The sequence below is a fragment of the Rhinoraja longicauda genome, chromosome 29, assembly GCF_053455715.1.
Source record: "Rhinoraja longicauda isolate Sanriku21f chromosome 29, sRhiLon1.1, whole genome shotgun sequence".
Taxonomy (NCBI): domain Eukaryota; kingdom Metazoa; phylum Chordata; class Chondrichthyes; order Rajiformes; family Arhynchobatidae; genus Rhinoraja; species Rhinoraja longicauda.
The window spans coordinates 5,636,230-5,658,127 of record NC_135981.1 but is presented as its reverse complement, the minus strand read 5'-3'; the positions used below and the strand labels follow the sequence as shown (position 1 = coordinate 5,658,127).

At 47.0% G+C, this 21,898-nt stretch overlaps 1 protein-coding gene across 1 annotated transcript; it reads right to left on the bottom strand.

The window, feature by feature from the left end:
• Positions 1-1,249: 1,249 nt before the first annotated feature.
• LOC144607542 (gasdermin-A2-like) lies at positions 1,250-20,621 on the bottom strand. The gene is made up of 9 exons (XM_078424436.1): positions 20,500-20,621; positions 14,911-15,128; positions 12,359-12,545; positions 10,968-11,100; positions 8,915-9,023; positions 5,539-5,675; positions 3,847-4,045; positions 2,378-2,451; positions 1,250-1,507 (listed from the first exon to the last, which is right to left on the bottom strand). The coding sequence occupies exons 1-9, from the start codon at positions 20,619-20,621 to the stop codon at positions 1,250-1,252; spliced, it is 1,437 nt and encodes a 478-aa protein (XP_078280562.1).
• Between the last annotated feature and the right edge of the window lie 1,277 nt (positions 20,622-21,898).

The following is a 21,898-nucleotide window of genomic DNA, read 5'->3' as shown; positions in this document are numbered from 1 at the left end:
TGCACTCACTGGGTCCAGGTTCCGACATTCCCCTCCACTTCATTCCAACACCCCCCATCCATTCAATGTGACGCTGATTCCAACACTCCCCTCCATTCATCGTGTCCCTTGCTCTTGCATTCCTTTCTCTAGTTCTGTTACTTGCACTTATCTGAAGCCTACCGAGAAATGCGAATGCACAACATATTTTTTTAAATGACTTGCACATGTGTTGGAATAAATCTGGAAAACCACCAAATTCACAAATGTGCCGGATTAATGGAGTTTTACTGAGCATCAAACAGCCAAAGAGAGACCAAGGGAGAATGTTCCCATCAAGTTCACAGAAAACCGAAAGGTCTGGATAAAGTGGATGTGGAGCGGATGTTTTCACGAGTGGGAGAGTCTTGGAACGGAGGGGGCAGCCTCAAAATAAAAGGACATACCTTTAGAAAAAGAGATGTGGTGGAATTCCCTTAGTCAGAAGGTGGTGAATCTGTGGAATGCATTCCCACAGACGGTGGTAGAGACCAAGTTTAGTTTTTTAAGTTTAGAGATACAGCGCAGAAACTGGCCCATCTGCCCACCGAGTCCGTGCCAACCAGTGATCCCCGCACATTAACACTATACGAAACACACACTGAACAATTTTCATTTATACAAAGCCAATTAACCTACAAACCTGTACACCTGGAGTGTGGGAGGAAACCGAAGGTCTCGGAGAAATCCCACGCGGTCACGGGGAGAACGTACAAACTCCGTACAGACAGCACCCAGGTCTCCGGCGCTGTAAGCTCTATAAGGCAGCAACTCTACCGCTGCCGCCCAAATCTTTTGGAATTATTTAGAGCAGAGATTGCCAGGTTTTTGATTAGTAAGAATAGTGTATTTCTCCAGATGCACGCTTTTTACGTGACATCTTTTAACATGTGGAGACTGGGTGTGCCTTGAGAGAGACAGACCCCTGACTTTAGAATGGAGATGAGGAGGAATGTCTTTAGCTAAAGAGTGGTGAAGTTATGGAATTCATTGCCACAGACGGCTGTGGATGCCAAGTCTTTGGGTATTTTTAAAGTGGAGATTGACAGAATGTTGAATAGTAAGGGCTAAGGTTATGCGGAAGGCAGGAGAAAGTGGTGGAGAGGGAAAGATAGATCAGCCAAGATGCAGTAGACTCAATGGGCTGAATGGCCTAATTCTGCTCCAATGCCTTATGAACTAATGTCAGAGAAGAAGCATGAAAAATGAGCATGAAGCACAACACATCTGCTCAGTTACGTAATGCATTGAGACCATACAGAGCAGCAAAGAGACAAAGTACGTCTCGTTCTTTACGGTTCTTAATGCGCAAAAACGAAGCACTTTCTCTATCCAGTTGAAATCCAAAATCATCCAGCAACAGCTGAGTTATTTCAAACTCCTCGTCAGTGAGCTCAGTGATCAGAACCTTCTCAGGATCTTCCTCGACCTTCAGGGGGTCACGTAGATATCGTAACCGATCGAAGTACTTGTCATCAATTATTGTCACCTGGAAATTGAATGGGAATCACAGTCATAAAACGATAAAGGTGCAGGAGAGATCATAAGGTCATAAGGGATAGGAGTAGAATTAGGCCGTTCAGCCCATCAGGTCCACACTGCCATTTAATCACGGCTGATCTATCTCTCCCTCCTAACCCCATTCTCCTGCCTTCTCCCCGTAACCCCTGCAATGCTTCAAGCTCATGCTAACTCTGCAACAGCAATGCAGACAGTCGCAAAGCCTCAGCCTTCCCCTGTGGCTTTGCAACACCCTCTCATAGTTTAGTTTAGTTTAGAGATACAGCGCGGAAACAGGCCCTTCGGCCCACCGAGTCCGCGCCGACCAGCGATCCCCGCACATTAACACTACCCTATGCACTCTAGGGACAATTTTACATTTTTACACCAAGCCAATTAGCCTACAAACCTGTACGCCTTGGGAGTGTGGGAGGAAACCGAAGTGCTCGGAGAAAACCCACGAGGGTCTTGTGGAGAACGTACAAACTCCATTATAGACAGCACCCGTAGTCAGGATCGAACCCGGGTCTCTGGCGCTGTAAGGCAGCAGCTCTACCGCTGCACCACCGTGCCGCCCTATCGGGGCGGATCCAATCCAGTGCAGATCCAATTCCAGTGTTCGCCTGGAACAAGGATTGTTCGACTTAGCTGGCAAAAAGGCAGGCATAGCTGGGGCCCATGCAAGTGCCCATGGCCACACCTTTGATTTGGAGCCAGTTGGAGGTGTCAAAGGAGAAGTTGTTGAGAGTGAGGATAAGTTCTGCCAGGCGGAGGAGAGTGTTAGCACAGGGAAATTGTGCTGTGTCTCACAGGAACACTTGCTTTATTTCTTTACCTGTTTTACTGTTTTAATTCTTACCAGATTTAGATGTTTGGTTGTAATCTCTGCCTTAACACTGCTTGCCAACAGGATTAAAGTTTCAGGATCCATTTCTGAAAAAGAAGCAGAATCAGTCACACTGTCCTGCGATACATTGTCCCTCTCTACTCATGGAGAATCATTCCTTGAATGTGGGATGAATCAAGTCTTTTCTGCACCAGGGTTTCCACTCTCATCCCAAATAGCCGTGGGCAGCATGACAGGCAACACTCCAGTTACAGTTAAGCCCGTTTTTCACAGAGATTCACCTTCAATCTTTCTCCCGAAATCACTCTTCACTCTTCTACTCTACATCTATCCTAATAAAGACCAGGAGCTCATTTGCTTTTTAATTGTTTTCTCAATCTAACTTGTTTCTTTCCACATGTGCACACACATACGAGCATGCATTTGTGCACACTGCATGCACAGACACACACATGCCTGCATGCACACACACACTCATATGCATGCATGCACACAGACACACATACGCATGCATGCACACACAGAGATACATGCAAGCATACACGCATGCATGCATGCACACACACATGCATGCATGCACACAGACACACATGTTAGACTCCGACTTAGCAACCCTAACTTAGCCTTTAACACCATCATCCCATCCAAACCCATCACCAGACTTTGTCTTCTCATTGCTTGTTCGCAGAATCACACGAAAATATCGTTTGTGGCGGCACGGTGGCGCAGCGGTAGAGTTGCTGCCTCACACCGCCAGTGGCCCCGGTTCAATCCTGACTACGGGCGCTGTGTACGGAGTTTGCACATTCCTCTGCTTTGCCGCGTGGGTTTTCTCCGGGTGCTCCAGTTGCCTCCCACATCGCAAAGACGTGCAGGTTTGTGGGGTAATTGACTTCAGTAAAATTGTAAATTATCCCTCGTGTGTGGGACAGTGCTAGTATACAGGGTGATTGGTGGTCAGTGCGGACTCGGTGGGCTGAAGAACCTATTTCCGCACTGTATCTAAGTCTAAAGTCTAAACAAATTTGTAACAGCCCCGTGTTTGCACAAGGGGACAATACGTGTTTGTTAGTACGCAACAAAATCTTTTCACTGAACCTCGGTACACGTGACCATAAACTAAAAAAAGTGGGTTTTACATCTTGCGACTGAGGCAGCTGAGGCAGAGGGAGATATGTTGATCCATACTGTCTAGTTTTACTTTGAGTTTTAGAAATACGGCATGAACACAGACAGGCACTTTGGCCCACTGCGTCCACACTGACCAGCGATCCCCACACATTAACACTACCCTACACAGACTGGGGACAATTTTACATTTTAAACACCAAGCCAATCAACTTACAAATATGTCCATCTTTGGAGTGTGCGAGAAACCAAAGATCTCAGAGGAAACCCACGTAGGTCACGGGGAGAACGTACAAACTCTGTACAGACACGCTCTGTAACTGAGAGGGATTATAATAGACTTCAAATCTTACCGCTGAATGACTGGATGAGAATGTTTATCGCCTGTATGATCCCATTGGACTCTGGGGTGAGATCGAGGAGCTCTCCTGGAGGAACTTCCTTCTTAATTCCTAACAGATCCAATATCTTCTCCACGCACGGTCTGTTATCTTCCTCCGTCTGATCCAGCACTTTGAAGTCAGGCTGCAGATCATCACACATCTGGTCCAGCTGAGAACGTACAGCATGGTCAGCAAGTGGAGTATAACACACAGATCAGACTTCCCTGCATTGACTCCATCTGCACTTCACGTTGCCACAAAAATATAGTCAACATAATCAAATCTTTGCCTCAACACGGCCATTCCTCCTTCTCCCTGCACCTGTCCAGTGGAAGGTACTGGAGCATTGAAGTGCGCGTCATCAGGTTCAGGGACAGCTTTTTCCCCCTCTGTGTCAAGTTTCTGAACAGGACCATCCATAAGCTCGGGTACTGTCCAATTCACCTCTGCCGCATCGTGGCACTGGACTGTGTCTCTGGAACTGGTGACTTACAATATTGAGAACTTCCGGGCCAGCACCGCCATTCAATATGATCATGGCTGATCATCCAAAATCAGTACCCCGTTCCTGCTTTTCCCCATATCCCTTGATTCCGTTAGCCCTTAGAGCTAAATCTATCTCTCTCTTGAAAACGTTTCTGAGGTGTACAATGGCTAAAGCCGAACACAGAATTCCCTTTCTTCCCCAGAGAGGTGCTCCAACCTCACTGTGGTTTTGGAGAGGGTGCAGAAGTGGTTTCCCAGGACGCTGGATAATGGACAATAGGGGAAGTTGGTTACTTTCTCTGGAATGCTGGAGGCTGAAGGGAGACCTAACAAAAGTGTATAAAATGATGAGACGTATAAGTAGGGTAGACAGTCTGGTCCCCTATTTCCAGAGTGGAAATGCCAAAGACTGGGGGGCATAGCTTTATGGTGAGAGGGGGAACGTCTAAAGGTGATGTGTGGAGCAAGTTTATTTTACACAAACACAAACGCACACACGAACACACACGCACACACACACACGGACACAGGCACACACACACACGCACATGCACACACACAGGTGCACACGCACACTCACACACACACTCACACACACACATGCACATACACACACACATGCACACACACACGCACAGGTGCACACGCACACTCACACACGCACATACACACACACATGCACATACACACACACATGCACATACACACACACATGCACATACACACACACATGCACATACACACACACACACAGTAGTGGGTGTCTGGAACACGCTGCCGGGGGTGGCGGTGGAGGCAGACATGGTAGAGGCATTTAAGCGGCGTTTGAATATGCGTGTGATATGCAGGGAATGGAAGGATATGGATCACGTGCAGGCAGAGAAGATTAGTTTATCTTGGCATCATGCTCAGCACAGATATTGTGGGCCGAAGGGCCTGCTCCTCTGTTCACTTCCATGTTCCATGTGTACGCAACAGTGCAAGACATACAGCCAAGTGTCAGCACCCCACTTTGTGTTGAACTTTGTATTCCTGTCCATGCTCAGAGCCACGATCCCAAGGCTTAAGATGTGGGTGAAACATTTTGAGGTGTGACTTTTTCATACAGATGAGGTGAATTTTTGGAATAAGTTGCCAGAAGGAAAAGAAGCAAGTGAGAAAACGCTTGGTACAAACCATTTCATCAAGAACCAAAAGGCTGTCACTACGGACAAGAATTTCAAGGATCACGTTGATGAACAGTGGTTTCTTGTCCGCACCCAGTTTCGCCAGCTCAGAAAGTAAATCAACAAGTGGGGCTTTCCGGTTAAATCCTGAAGATGAAAGAGAATTATCACCCAGATCGAAAAGACGGAATCTCTCGTAAAATCTTTCACCAGCTCAATTATGATCCTGACAATTGAAGCCAAAATCTGAACAACAAATTGGAAAACAATGGGACTGAGATTTTTCGCGGAATCATAGAGGGAGTGCCCGGCCTGGACGGGGGAGTGGGCCCCACTTGCTGGAGGCCCTGCAGCAGCCTGGGGCTCGGCTAGACCGGGCGCCGCTCCAAGAGGCCGAGCGCGCGGACCGGGCGCGGCCTACAGCGGTGGAGGACACCGCGGCTACGCTTGGCCCGGACGACCCTGCAACGTCGCCATGGCAACGGGCCTTCACGGTCAGACCAAGACCCCTGCATTTACAACAACTGGGACTTGGAAATGGCGCCAAACTGGCGACCCTTTATACTGTCCCAGTGTACCACGGCTGTACACTTGTACTGTATCTGAGATGCTTATCTAATGTGTATCTAAGTGCTTATGTATAGTGATACTTGTACGGAACTGTATACAAAAATGAATTTCACTGTACCTCGGTACATGTGATGAATAAAGCACAAGACTATAGAACCAACATGTTTGGCATAGAAACATAGAAACATAGAAAATAGGTGCAGGAGTAGGCCATTCGGCTCTTCGACCCTGCACCGCCATTCAATATGATCATGGCTGATCATCCAGCTCAGTAACCTGTACCTGCCTTCTCTCCATACCCCCTGATCCCTTTAGCAAAAAGGGCCACATCTAACTCCCTCTTCAATATAGCCAATGAACTGGCCTCAACTACCTTCTGTGGCAGAGAATTTCACAGACTCACCACTCTCTGTGTGAAGAAATGTTTTCTCATCTCGGTCCTAAAAGACTTCCCCCTTATCCTTAAGCTGTGACCCCTGGTTCTGGACTCCCCCAACATCGGGAACAATCTTCCCGCATCTAGCCCCTCCAACCCCTTAAGAATTTTATATGTTTCTATAAGATCCCCCCTCAGTCTTCTAAATTCCAGCGAGTACAAGCCCAGTCTATCCAGTCATTCCTCATATGTAAGTCCCGCCATCCCAGGGATCAATCTGGTGAACCTTCTCTGAACTCCCTCTAAGGCAAGAACGTCTTTCCTCAGGTTAGGAGACCAAAACTGCACACAATACTCCAGGTGCAGTCTCACCAAGGCCCTGTACAACTGCAGCAGAACCTCCCTGCTCCTAAACTCAAATCCTCTTGCTATGAATGCCAACATACCATTCGCTTTCTTCACTGCCTGCTGCACCTGCATGCTTGCTTTCAATGACTGGTGCACCATGACACCCAGGTCACGTTGCATCTCCCCTTCTCCCAATCGGTCACCATTCAGGTAATACTCTGCTTTCCTGTTCTTGCCGCCAAAGTGGATAACCTCACATTTATCCACATTATATTGGATCTGCCATGCATTTGCCCACTCGCCTAATCTATCCAAGTCACTCTGCAGCCTCCTAGCATCCTCCTCGCAGCTAACACTGCCACCCAGCTTCGTGTCATCCGCAAACTTAGAGGTGTTGCATTCAATTCCCTCGTCCAAATCATTAATATACACTGTAAATAACTGGGGTCCCAGCACTGAGCCTTGCGGTACCCCACTAGTCACTGCCTGCCATTCCGAAAAGGACCCGTTTATTCCTACTCTTTGCTTCCTGTCCGCCAACCAATTTTCTATCCACCTCAACACTGAACCCAGAGTAGACTTGATGGGTAAATGACCTAATTCTGCTCCTATCACTTGTGAAGTTAATACTCTATGTATCTGAAGAAGGGTCACGCCCCGAAACGTCACCTATTCCTTCTCTCAAGAGATGCTGCTTGTTCTGCTGAGTTACCCCAGCATTTTATGTCTATCCTTATTACTGCATGTTGGCTGTCTTGCAGAATGATTCTCATTTATGGCATGTTCAAAGGAGACAACTAATATTTTTTTCATATTAAGGGATTCCAGCGATAGGGAAACGTTCCCTGTGCTGGAACATTTAACTTTGTGCAACGTTTAAGAAACATTTAGACAGATACATGAATAGGATGGGTTTAGAGGGATATGGGTCAAATGCAGGTGGGTGGGACTAGTGTAGATGGCACATGTTGGCCTGTGTGGGCAAGTTGGGACAAAGGGCCTGTTTCCGCGTTGCAAGACACTCTGTCTCTAAGTGGCACTGATGAGCTGTGATCTTTTTGAACGATGGGACAGGCACAAGGATTCAATGGGAACAGAAATGGTGGAAACACTCAGCGGGTCAGGCAGCATCTTTGGAAGGAGAAATAGAGTTAACGTCTGAGGTTCAAGCCCCTTAATCAGAACTTATTCATCAAAATGGGCTGTAAGGTCTGCCCCTACCTCTATTTCTTATGTTCCAAAAAAGGTATTTTGAAAAATTCCCCTGTGACAAAGAGAAATGATGCTTATCTTTGTTATGATGAGGTAGGGAAATGTTTTCATGCTAAAGGTCCTGGACCTATTTATTGATTAAATGAAAGCCACATCATGGAAACAGATCCTTTGACTCACCGAGTCCATGCCGACTATTGATCGCTCGTTCAAACTAGTTCTACGTGATCCCACTTTCACATACAAGCCCTACAGATTGGGGGAATTTGTAGAGGCCAATTAGCCTACAAACATACAAACACTCATGCCTTTGGTATGTGGGAGAGAACTTGCAAGGTCACAGGGAGAACATGCAAACTCCGCACTGGCAGCACCCAAGGTCAGGATTGAGCCCCGGTCTCTGGCTCTGTGACGCACTAGTTCTACCAGCTGCGTCACCGTGCCCACGACACATTATGTCCCCACATCGTCCACCATTTGTGTTATTATAAACATTTTGTGAAAACATAAAAAGTAAAAAGTTATAAGATAGAGGATCAGTAGATAGTACACAAACTCCCACAACAGTCCTCCTCATCTCCTTGGGGGGGGGGGGGGGGGGTCACACAAAATGGGTGTGTTTGGATTTGTGGCATTTCCAGAGTAAAATAAAAGTTTTTTTTCCCAGAGTGAAATAGAAAGTGTGAGGCAACTTACTTATCGTTCCCGAAAGCGTGGTGTATGTTGTAAAATTGAAATCTAAGGAAACAGGAAAATAGGATCTGGTATTAGAACAGTTATTCGTTCTGTGAGCCAAATGGCTGAAGAAATATAACCAATTTATTAATCAATCTGAGATTCAAAAAGTTGCTTCTCTTTGTGATATTATACTTTTACATACCCAGAGTATCTTTTGGAGTAATCATCAGTTCAGCGACCTTGTACGCAACAGATGTTCCAGCTGGAAAAGTTAACTTCTTTTCTCTACTCACAAAGAAATCAGCTATAAACTAAGGCAACAAACAAAACTACAATATTTAACTGTGAAAGTTAATCCTATGAAAACTGTCTTGGAGAGAATGTGGAGACGGCCCAACTATAACGCAAGTGAAGGAACTGCTGTTGTGTACAGAGATTTGACATTTTAATTAAAGCTATAATGGGCCATACAAATCAGACTTTGGACTTTACTTTCGAGATGGAGCGTGGAAACAAGCCCTTCGGCCCACCGAGGTCGCGCTGACCAGCGATCACCCCGTACATGAGCACTATCCTAAACACTTGGAACAATTTTGCAATCTTTTAATTAAAGCCAATTAGCCAACAAACCTAAGATGGACACAGAATGCTGGAGTAACTCAGCATCTCAGCATATAAGGAATGGGCGACATTTCAGGTCGAGACGTCACCCATTCCTTCCCTCCAGAGATGCTGCCTGTTCTGCTGAGATACTCCAGCATTTTGTGTCTATCTTCGGTATAAACCAGCACTTGCAGTTCCTTCCAACACATAACCTGCAAACCTGTGCGTCTTTGGAGTGTGGAAGGAAACTGGAGCGCCCGGAGAAACCCCACATGGTCACTAGGAGAACGTGGAAGCACCGAATAGCCAGGCACCCGTGGTCAGGATCGAACCCGAGTCTCGGGCGCTGTGGGGCAGCAACTCTACCGCAGCGCCACCGTGCCGCCCCATCAGAGGAATAAAAGATGAAGAAAGTTGAAGAGGAAATTTAAATTACAGTCCGCCACTACTTTTCATGACTGAGGGGGGCAGCAAATTATTCTCGAAAGGTGAGACGGTTAATAAAAAGCTGCAGAAAAATAAGAGGGAATACTGGAAATACACGTTACATCGGTGGAGAGTGGGTCAATGACTTTATCAGAAAAGCATTGATGGTAAAACAAAGAAGTGAGTTCATCAACAATTATCAATACAATAGATTCCAAATGGTTTAAATCATCAAATCATTTTTCAAACTCAATTGCAAATGATCCACTTTAAATAGTCCCAGAAAGGGTAAGTTTTAAACTTTTTAAAAGTTACACACAGAAATGTTTTAACTTTTTCTCAGCTTTGACGGATAAAGAATTGCACACAACTTAAAAATACAAATATTATTTTTAAAAATACAGTATGGAAACAGGCCCTTCGGCCCACTGAGTCCACACCGACCATCGATCACCCGTTCACGCTAGTTCTATGTTATCCCACATTCTCATCCACTTCCCACACACCTGGGGACTATTTCTACTGCGACCAATTCACCCACGAACCCCCATGTCTTTGTGATGTGGGAGGAAACAGGATGACCGGGTGGTCACAGAGAGAATGTGCACAGGGATGGTCCAGAGGAGGTTTACAAGAATGATCCAAGGAATGATTGGGTTAACATAACTTGGCCTGTGTTCGGTGGAGGTCAGAATGATGAGCGGGCACCCATTAAAACTTGCCGAATGGTGAAACGCCTGGATAGAGTGACTGTGGTGAGGATGTTTCCACTATGGGATAGTCTAGGACTAGAGGGCATAGCCTCAGAATAAAAGAATGTACCTTTAGAAAGATGAGAAGGAATTTCTTTAGTCAGAGGGTGGTGAATGTGTGGAATTCATTACCACAGTTGGCTGTGGACGCCAAGTCAATGGATATGTTTAAGGCGGAGATTTGATAGATCCTCAATTAGTACGGGTGTCAGGTGTTAATGGGAGAAGGCAGGAGAATGGGGTTGAGAGGGGAAGATAGATCAGCCGTTATTGACTGGTATGGTAGACTTGGAAGGGCCGAAGGGCCTAATCCTCCAACTATAACTTATGAACTTATGAACTCCACGCAGACAACACCCGAGGTTGGGATTGAAGCAGGGTCTCTGGCTCTGTGAGGCAGCAACTCTACCAGCTGATCTCCCAGTGCCACTTGAAGCCAAGTAGAAACGTTGTACTCCCCTCCAGAAACTTTACTAGGAATTTAATTCCTGTTCCGGCCTTCAATGAGCTGTTTACAGTACATTCTTGTTCCGTCTCTATCACATCCAGTATCACATGGAAATCATTCTTCGGATTTCTCGCAAACAAATGTTCTCTGTTCACTTTCCTGAAAACATAGAATGAAGAAGAATGGTACTAATCAGTTCTGAAAGAAGAGGAGATGATGGCATGGATGATATAGTTAGACAATAGTTTTTCAATTCACCCTGCACCTTATATTTGAAGCTCACCAAAGTCGTCAATAAAAATAACAACAACTTGAATCATTCTGTGTGTAATAATCCAAGTGTAGTTTAAAATGAAGAAAAGATAAAGCAAGGTGTACAAAATCATGAGAGGAATAGATCAGGTAGATGCACAGTCTCTTTCCCAGAGTAGGGGAATCGAGAACCAGAGGACATAGGTTTAAGGTTTCGAAGGAAAAGGTTTAATAGGAACCTGAGGGGTAACTTTCTCACATAAAGGGTTGTGGGTGTATAGAACGAGCTGCCGAATAAGGTAGTTGAGGAAGGTTCTATCACAACATTTACTAAATATTTAGACAGGTACATGGATAGTACAAGTTTAGAAGAATATGGGTCAAACACAGGCAGGTGGGACTAGTATAGATGGGCATGTTAGTAAGTGTGGGCAGGTTGGGCCGAAGGGCCTGTTTCCACGCTGTATGACTCTATGATTCTCTCCCTCAGCCAACTGTCAAAGCAGCAAAAAATGTGGAATGTTTCTGAATATCAGAAAATCTATTTAAAAAATGCTCAATTATAAACGTCTTACTTTTCTGGAAAGACAAGTTAAAGCAAAGCTGAATCTGACAGAAGGTGCCAGCGGTTTTCACTCTCAAATAAGCAAAGTACAAGAGGCTGTCAAACACCACATTGAAGTGAGAAATACACTGTGAGTAATAATCAACCTGCTGGATGAACTCGTTGGGTCAGGCAGCATCTGTGGTGGAAAATGGACAAACGACACTTCAGGTTGGGAGCATTCTTCATTGAGATTGTCATCTTATTTTGGATTGGTAACCTGGGTTGGGGTGAGGTTAGTTTAGTTTGGAGATACAGTGTGGAAACACTGAGATGGCCCTTCAGCCCATCTAGTCCATGCCGACCAGCGATCCCCGTACACTAGCCCCATCCTGCATGCTAGGGACAATTTACAATTTTTACTGAAGCCAATTAATTTACAAAGCTATAAGCTTCGGCGTGTGAGAGGGAACCAGAGCACCTGGAGAAAACCCATGAGCTCACAGGAAGAACGTGCAAACGAGGCGCAATCAGCACCCGTAGTCAGGATTGAACCCGGGTCTCTGGCTGTGTAAGGCAGCAACTCTACCACTGCACCATTGGTGCCGTGCAAATGATTACCTGCCTTTGGCAACATCCAGCAGCGTGACTACAGAGATTGTTTGCTTTCTCATTTCCACACTTGACATGGCATCTGAGGAACTTCCTGAGACGCTCGCCCCTGCTTTAACAAGGCCGACATCCGCACCCGCTTGGGCACCGACCGAGTTGCTGAAAGAGTAGCTGCCGATGATAGAGCTATGCAATGCTGGGAAAAGAAAAGAAATTGACTGTTATCTATTGCTCGCAATTTTCTGTTACAATGTCGGAGAACTGGCCAGTGTTTATTAACCATACAGTGACATCGACATCTGTCAGACGCACATGGGAACAGGAACTTGCTGTTGGTGATACTGGTCTCTCCTTAAGCAGCATTGTCGTCAGGGCCGTTTTTACAGCATTATGGGCCCCCGGGCAAAGCAGTGTACTGGGGCCCCTACCATTACTCTCCCCCACCCCCCTTTCCCTACCAGCCCCCCCCCTGTCGTGCCGGCGAAAAGCACTTACCGAAAAGCACTTCGCGATGGACTTAGGGTGCTACATTGTTGCGAAAAGCACTTACAGATCGCTGTGAGAAGCACTTAGGGACCGAAAATGTTGCGAAAAAAGCACTTATTGAACCTACATTTTTAAACTAGTATTTATTTATTGCAAGTCACTTAACATACACAGATCAGCATGGGGCCCCTATGCTCGTGGGCCCCCGGGCAAGTGCCCATCAGGCCCATGCGTTAAGACGGTCCTGATTGTCGCGATCTTCTCAGATAACAGAGAACGCCTCTCTGGCCCGGAAAACTCTGCAGGATAATATACAAAATCTATCTGGAGTCTCATTTCCTCATCATGTCGAAGGCTCGTCGGTCGCGTGGGCCGACCGGAATTTGGACTTTGAATAATAGCACCTAACATGGTGGCGCCTGTGTGTGCAGTAAATGCAAAATGAATTTCACTGTGCACTTGCATCTGTGACAGATCATGGACTGTTGAATCATTGATCTGGTAAACATATTCACAATCTGTTAAATAATAAGACCGTAGAACTTCAACATGAATGTCTTTGCTTTATGTAAAAAGTAATTGAAAAATATTCTTTTTTATTTCTTGCTTTGCTGATGCAAGATACCCAGGTTCCTTACAGATGGTGTACACCACGAATGGTCTCAGAAATTCCAAGTCTGAATCAACGTTGTGTTTGCACCCATCGTGGGAGGGAGAACAATAGAAAACATAGAAAATAGGTGCAGGAGTAGGCCATTCGGCCCATCAAGCCAGCAAATATGATGATGGCTGATCATCCAAAATCAGTACCCCGTTCCGGCTTTTTCCCCATATCCCTTGATTCCTGTAGTCCGAAGAGCTAAATCTAAATCTCTGTTGACAACATCCAGTGAATTGGCCTCCACTGCCTTCTGTGGCAGAGAATTCCACAGATTCACAATTCTCCAGGTGAAAAGGTTTTTCCTCATCTCAGTCCTAATTGGTCTGCCCCTTATTCTTAAACCTTGACACCTGGTTCTGGACTCCCCCAACATGGGGAACATTTTTCCTGCATCTAACCTGTCCTATCCTTTAAGAATTTTAGATGTTTCCACAGTAGAGTTTCAGTAGAGGGCAATGTTATTGTAATTTTAGACTCTAGCAGGAAACTTAACCATACACTATCTTCACTCCATCTACCAATTTCTGCTTGCTCTTAATAAACCCAAAAGGACAAATATACAATGAAACATTTAATGGGTGGTTCATTCTGAAGTTAAAATTATTCCCTGGTGTTCACGAAGCTACGGTGATACCACGAGATGTTTTTAACCCATTCACATGATGTTCAGTTTACTTTACAGACAGCATGGAAACAGGCCCTTCGGCCCACTGAGTCCATGCAATCTGCAGTTTCTTGGAAATGGCGCCAAAACATGGTGCCTCTTGCAAGTGGGATCAGTGAACTATTTCTGTACAATTTGCTAATCGAGGATGTGCTTGGTTTTTGCAATACTCTACTGGACTCTTTGCAAGAAAAGAATTTCACAGTGCGTTTGCACTTCACACTGTGACAATAAAAGGACCATTGAACGATTGAAATTTGTACCGACGGCGGCTTTTCATTGGGATTTCATTTAATTATTTCATTTTTAATTTTCCAGTTGTCACAGTGTGACTTTGGAAAGTGGACATTGTTCTGGGGACCACAGTTAGTCTGAACGAGAATCCCGACCTGAATTGTCACCGTTTACCCTTGAACAAAACACAAAGTCCTGGAAGAACTCAACAGGTCAGGCAGCATCTGTGGAGGGAAAGGATGGGTGACATTTCAGGTTGGGACGCTTCTTCACTCTGAAACGTCGTGTGTCCACTTCCCTCGACAGATGCTGCCTGACCTGCTGAGTTACTCCATCACTTTGTGTTTTATAAAAGATTCCAGCATCTGCAGTTCCTCATGTCTACATTATTCTGGGTATCTTAACTACAAAGCAATCATATCCCTTTTACAACATTGCTTCTACATTTGTCATCAACGTAACGTGTTTAAACTAGACGGCAGTGATCAGGAACATGTTAAAAATGCCATATCTTACCAAAATCTAAATCTTGGCCATCAATCAATATATCAGTCAGTGTGACGGATGTCGGAACATAATTTTCTCTTTTGGAAAATAGTTTTTTCTTCTTTTTGATGGCTAGGTGAAGTGGTTTGCAGTTTTGAGAATGATACGGGCTTTTCACAGGAAACAGCGTGAAGCCGTCAGGGTCAATCTCTTCCACAATTTTCTTGGTAATGCTGTGAAACATGGCTCTAAAAACGAACAAACATTAAGCATAACATTAACGATGGAAATACGCAGCATGTCAGGCAGCATCTCTCTGAAGGCAGAAACAGAGCCAATGGTAAGGTCAGCCACCCTTCACCAAACATACATTATGAAGAAGGCACAAGGAGCTATAGGTGATGGTATAGAAGGTGATGGAGGAACTCAGCGGGTCAGGCAGCATCTGTGGAGGAAAATGGACAGTCAAGTTTTGTGTCAAGTCAAGGTGAGCTCATTGTCATACGCCCAAGTACAATGAAGTGCAGGTACATCACAGGTGTAGCAGCACCACGAGCACATAGACTCAAAGAAACATACAAAACATTGGCCTTTATCGGTCAGAGTATTGAGGATTGAAGTTGGGAGGTAATGTTACAGTTGTATAAGACGTTGGTGATGCCACATTTAGAGTATCGTGTTAGGTTCTGGGCACCATGTTATAGGAAAGATGTTGTCAAGCTGGAGAGGGTGCAGAGAAGATTTACGAGTATGTTGCCAGGACTAGAAGGTCTGAGCTATAGGGAGTAGTTGAGTTGGTTGGGACTTGGGCACAGGAGGATGAGGGGTGATCTTATAGAGGTGTATAAAATCATGAGAGGAATAGATCGGGTAGATGCACAGAGTCTCTTGCCCAGAGTAGGGGAATCGAAATCCAGAGGACATAGGTTTAAGGTGAAGGGGAAAAGACTTAATAGGAATCGGAGAGGTAACTTCACAAAAAGGGTGGTGGGTGAATGGAACAGGCAGCCATTGGAACAAGAGGAGGTAGTTGAGGCTGAGACTATCCCAACGTTTAAGAAGCAGTTAGACAGGTACATGGATAAGACAGGTTTGGAGGGATATGGACCAAACGCAGGGAGGTGGGACTAGTGTAGCTGGGACATTAGGCAGGAAATGGTTTTGGGTAGACTGATGGGACTGAAGGCTGATAAATCCCCAGGGCCTGATGGTCTGCATCCCAGAGTTCTTAAGGAGGTGGCTCTAGAAATAGTGGAAGCATTGGAGATCATTTTTCAATGTTCTATAGATTCAGGATCAGTTCCTGTGGATTGGAGGATAGCAAATGTTATCCCACTTTTTAAGAAAGGAGGGAGAGAGAAAACGGGTAATTATAGACCAGTTAGTCTGACATCAGTGGTGGGGAAGATGCTGGAGTCAATTATAAAAGACAAAATTGCTGAGCATTTGAATAGCAGTAACGGGATCATTCCGAGTCAGCATGGATTTACGAAGGGGAAATCATGCTTGACAAATCTACTGGATTTTTTGTGGATGTAACTAGGAAAATTGACAAGGGAGAGTCAGTGGATGTGGTGTACCTCAACTTTCAGAAAGCCTTCGACAAGGTCCCACATAGGAGATTAGTGGGCAAAATTAGGGCACATGGTATTGGGGGTAGGGTACTGACATGGATAGAAAATTGGTTGACAGACAGAAAGCAAAGAGTGGGGATAAATGGGTCCCTTTCGGAATGGCAGGCAGTGAACAGTGGGGTACCGCAAGGTTCGGTGCTGGGACCCCAGCTATTTACGATATACATTAATGACTTAGACGAAGGGATTAAAAGTACCATTAGCAAATTTGCAGATGATACTAAGTTGGGGGGTAGTGTGAATTGTGAGGAAGATGCAATAAGGCTGCAGGGTGACTTGGACAGGTTGTGTGAGTGGGCGGATACATGGCAGATGCAGTTTAATGTAGATAAGTGTGAGATTATTCACTTTGGAAGTAAGAATAGAAAGGCAGATTATTATCTGAATGGTGTCAAGTTAGGAGGAGGGGGAGTTCAACGAGATCTGGGTGTCCTAGTGCATCAGTCAATGAAAGGAAGCATGCAGGTACAGCAGGCAGTGAAGAAAGCCAATGGAATGTTGGCCTTCGTAACAAGAGGAGTTGAGTATAGGAGCAAAGAGGTCCTTCTACAGTTGTACCGGGCCCTGGTGAGACCGCACCTGGAGTACTGTGTGCAGTTTTGGTCTCCAAATTTGAGGAAGGATATTCTTGCTATGGAGGGCGTGCAGCGTAGGTTCACTAGGTTAATTCCAGGAATGGCGGGACTGTCGTATGTTGAAAGGCTGGAGCGATTGGGCTTGTATACACCGAAATTTAGAAGGATGAGGGGGGATCTTATTGAAACATATAAGATAATTAGGGGATTGGACACATTAGAGGCAGATAACATGTTCCCAATGTTGGGGGAGTCCAGAACAAGGGGCCACAGTTTAAGAATAAGGGGTAGGCCATTTAGAACGGAGATGAGGAAGAACTTTTTCAGTCAGAGGGTGGTGAAGGTGTGGAATTCTCTGCCTCAGAAGGCAGTGGAGGCCAGTTCGTTGGATGCTTTCAAGAGAGAGCTGGATAGAGCTCTTAAGGATAGCGGAGTGAGGGGGTATGGGGAGAAGGCAGGAACGGGGTACTGATTGAGAGTGATCAGCCATGATCGCATTGAATGGTGGTGCTGGCTCGAAGGGCTGAATGGCCTACTCCTGCACCTATTGTCTATTGACATGTTGGCCGGCATGGGCAAGTTGGGTTGAAGGGCCTGTTTCCACCTTGTATCACTCAATGAATCTATAATATGATATGGCACTGTGGCACAGTGACTTATTAATAACTGAGGATAGACACAAAAAGCTGGATTAACTCAGCAGGACAGGCAACATCTCTGGAGAGAAGAAAAAGGTGACGTTTTGGATGGAGACCCTTCTTCAGACTGGTTAGGGATATGGAAAACGAGGGATTTTGTAGGGTGAAAATGAGAAGCTAGTAGTTCAGGTGGGCTGAGCGAAGGTGTTCCATGAAACCATCCCCCAGTCTGTGTTTGGTCTCGCCTATGTATAAGAGTCCACATCTTGAACAATGGATACAGTAGATGAGGATGGAGGAGGTGCAAGTGAACCTCTGCCTAACCCGAAAGGGCTGTCGGGGTCCCTGGACAGAGTCGAGGGAGGAGGTATAGCGACAGGTGTTGCATCTTCTGCGGTTGCAGGGGAAGGTACCTGGGGAGGGGATGGTTTGGATGGGAAGGGATGAGTTAACCAGGGAGTTGCGGAAGGGAACGGTCTCTGCGGAAGGTGGAAAGGGGCGGAGATGGGAAAATGTGGCGCATGGTGGGATCCCGTTGGAGGTGATGGAAAGTTTGGAAGATTCTGTGTTGTGTACGATGGCTGATGGGGTGGAAGGTAAAGACCAGGGGGACTACGTCTCAGATGCGACTAGGGGGAGGGGGAGCAAGGGCAGAGCTGCGGGGTACCGAGGAGACACGAGCGAGGGCCTCATCTATGATGGGAGAGGGGAACCCCCGTTCCCGAAAAAATGAGATAATCTCGGATGCCCTGGTATGGAACACCTCATCTTGGCGCAGATGCAGCGTAGACGGAGGAATTGGGAGTAGGGGATAGAGTCTTTGCAGGAAGCAGGGTGGGAAGAAGTGTAGTGGAGATAGTTGTGGGAGTCAGTGGGTTTGTAATAGACGTCAGTCTTTAGTCTATTTCCTGTGATGGAGCAGACTGTGAGATCAAGAAAGAGGAGGGAGGTGCCTTGGAGTTGGTCCAAGTAGATTTGCGTGCTCATTGATAACTGGCCAATAACTCGATGTTCATCAGTGAACCTCATCAATTAACACCATCATATGTTTGCCATGGGGAGATTCATTTGTGAAAGATTTAGAAATGTAATCTACAAACACCGTGGGCGGCACACCTGGATGGTGCCCTGTCCATCCCACCCCCATAGTTTGCCCCATATTCACTCGGTCCCACCACACCTCCGATAGACGCGATAGGACCAGGGTTTAAAGCGCAGGTGGATTGCTGTCTGACGATTCTTTCTGCGATTACTTTAGCTGGTGCGTTCACAACGCGGACTGTGCTTCCAATTCTCACTACGGCCATTTGGGACATCCCGTAATTCCCAAAGGTTCCATAAAAAAATTGCAACTCTTACTTTCACCGACTTTTAAAGGATTATATATTTCTCGAACAACGTGACCAGTCGCTGAAAGACAGGCACTAAATGCCGGAGCGACTCAGCGGGACAGGCAGCATCTCTGGAAAGAAGGAGTGGGTGACGTTTCGGGTCGAGACCCTTCTTGGCTGGGGTGGTGGGTGGGAGATAGTGGGAGCGCACTGATTTGGGGAGGGAGGGGGAGAAAGAGGAGGTTGGGGAAGTTGGAGAATTTAATGTTCAAACAGATTCCACTTCCCCCCACCCCCAACAATCTGAAGAAGAGTCTCGACCCGAAACGTCACCCATTCCTTCTCTCCAGAGATGCTGCCTGTCCCGCTGAGTTACTCCAGCATTCTGTGTCTATCTTTGGTGTAAACCAGCATCTGCAGTTGCTTCCTGCACCCCACTGATAAACAAGACATCTGACCCGCATTCATTACCTACCCTTACGGTGGCGGTGAAGTTAACAGTGAAGGGTGAAGTGCTTCTGGGATGTCCCGAGGGACGTGAAAGGTGTTATATAAATGCAACACTCCCTTTCGAAGAAGGGTTCCAACCCGAAATGTCTCCTGTCCATTCCCTCCTCAGATGCTGCCTGACCCGCTGACCTGCCTGACATTCAAAAGTGCCTGGCCCGGGTTAATCTCCTGACCCGGGTTAATCTCCGGCGCTGGGTCCCCGTAACGCGGTTCTTGAACTCGGGTGAGAATTGAATTCCAGGGGTTGGGAACAAGCGGGGAGATTTGTTCACAAGCAATCCTCCCCCGCCCTCTCCTCTCCCCATCCCTCCCCTCCCCCCTCATCCACTCCCCTCCCCACCGCCCCTCTCCTCTCCTCCAGGGTGCCCCCCTCCTCCTTATCCGCTCCCCTCTCCCCTCCTCTCCGTCACCGCACCTCCCCTCCCCACCTCACCCCCCTCCTCTTGTCCCAATTCCCTCCCCACCAACGCAGCTCACACCCTCCCCTCTCCCACCCCGCCCACCGCCTCTCCCCACCCCCTCCCCACCCGCCGCCCCTGGCAATCCACACTGAATCCCCCCACTCCGCACGGTGGCCTGAGCTGCCCCGTCCCCGCTTGCACCCACCTGCTGCTGGAGTTCGCTGCCGTCTGTCTGACAGGTACACGGCGCCGCTGCCCCGCGGGCGGGAGGATCAGCTCACCTCCTGACAGGGGAATGTGGGGAAAACTGGATCCCCAACATTCTAGCTGCCTCCACATTCATGCCAGTTAAATACACAAGGCCGGTCTATTGCATTCGGAGCCCTCGATGTAGCCCCCTCTTTATTGAGGGAAGCGGTGGGGAGGCGGTTTAAGACTTAAGGTTACTTACCTAAAACTTGGAGAATTCACATTGGCCTGTGTCCAATCATCTCCCCATCACGATCCCCTCCCCCACCCCACCATCTCACCTGTATACACCCACCTGTGACTGCCAGGCTTTGTCCTGCCCCACCTTTTTTCCGTAGAAAACATACAACAAAGGAACATACAGGAACAGGCCCTTCCTGGCGTCGATCACCAGCTCCGTCATTTTGCTGACATTGAGGTTGTTGTTGTGGTGCCGCCCTTGCTTGTCAGCTCACTCTCTCCTTCATTCACTCCCTGCCCTCATTGTTTGAGATCAGCCCCCAAACCACAGGTGGCCCTTTTGCTATCATCTGCAAACTTGTAAATGGAGGGAGAGCAGAATTTGGCTCTTTAAGGAACCAGAGCAGTGACCTGAGAATTTAGCCTTGTGGGCAACGGTATTGAGAAGAAGGGTCTCGACCCTTGACAGCACTGGACCTCCACACACTAGAGTTTCGAAGATTGAGAGGGGACCTGATTAAAACGTATAGAATAATGAAAGACACAGATAGAGTGGATGTGGAGAGGATGTTTCCACTGATGGGAGAGTCTGGGACCAGAGGCCATTGCTATAGAATTAAAGGGCGCTTTTTGGAAAGGAGGTGAGGAGGAACGTCTTTAGTCAGAGGGTAGTTAATCTGTGGAGCTCATTGCCACAGAGGGCTGTGGAGGCCAAGTCAGTGGCTACTTTTAAGGCAGCGATGGATAAATTCTTGATTAGAACAATAGACGATAGGTGCAGGAGGAGGCCATTCGGCCCTTCGAGCCAGCACCGCCATTCAATGTGATCATGGCTGATCATTCTCAATCAGTACCCCGTTCCTGCCTTCTCCCCATACCCCCTGAATCAGCTATTCTTAAGTGCTCTATCTAGCTCTCTCGTGAATACATTCAGAGAATTGGCCTCCACTGCCTTCTGAGGCAGAGAATTCCACAGATTCACAACTCTCTGGCTGAAAATTTGTCTGGGGTAAACGGGACGGAGAAGGTTGGCGACCCCTGGCCCCGGGTGAGCGCTTGTCCGCAACACACGGCGTGCCCCCCAGACCGCGTAGTGCGACAATCACCGCGGGTCAGAAGCTGTGAACGCGCCTGCCCGTGCAACCACTCAATTGACCAGTTTTGCTCAGATCCCGAAACGAAACAAACCTTCTTCACGCCTAAGATTAGAAACAAAAAGCTGGAGCGACTCAGCGGGACAGGCAGCATCTCTGGAGAGCAGGAATGGGTAACGTTTCGTGTCGAGACCCTTCTTGGCTGGGGTGGTGGGTGGGAGATAGTGGGAGCGCACTGATTTGGGGAGGGAGGAGGGAGGGGGGGGGGGGGGGAGAAAGAGGAGGTTGGGGAAGTTGGAGAATTTAATGTTCAAACAGATTCCATTTCCCTCCCACCCCCAACAGTCTGGAGAAGAGTTTCGACCCGAAACGTCACCCATTCCTTCTCTCCAGAGATGCTGCCTGT

Bases quoted from the DNA above. Each gene is read 5' to 3' on its own strand.
- LOC144607542 (XM_078424436.1), bottom strand. From the start codon at position 20,621: ATGACGGAGCTGGTGATCGACGCCAGGAAGGGCCTGTTCCTGTATGTT. The intron at 11,101-12,358 runs GTAATCATTTGC...CTATGTTTTCAG, and splicing joins CTGGATGTTGCCAAAGGCAG to GAAAGTGAACAGAGAACATT. The intron at 1,508-2,377 runs GTAAGAATTAAA...TTCAATTTCCAG, and splicing joins CAACCAAACATCTAAATCTG to GTGACAATAATTGATGACAA.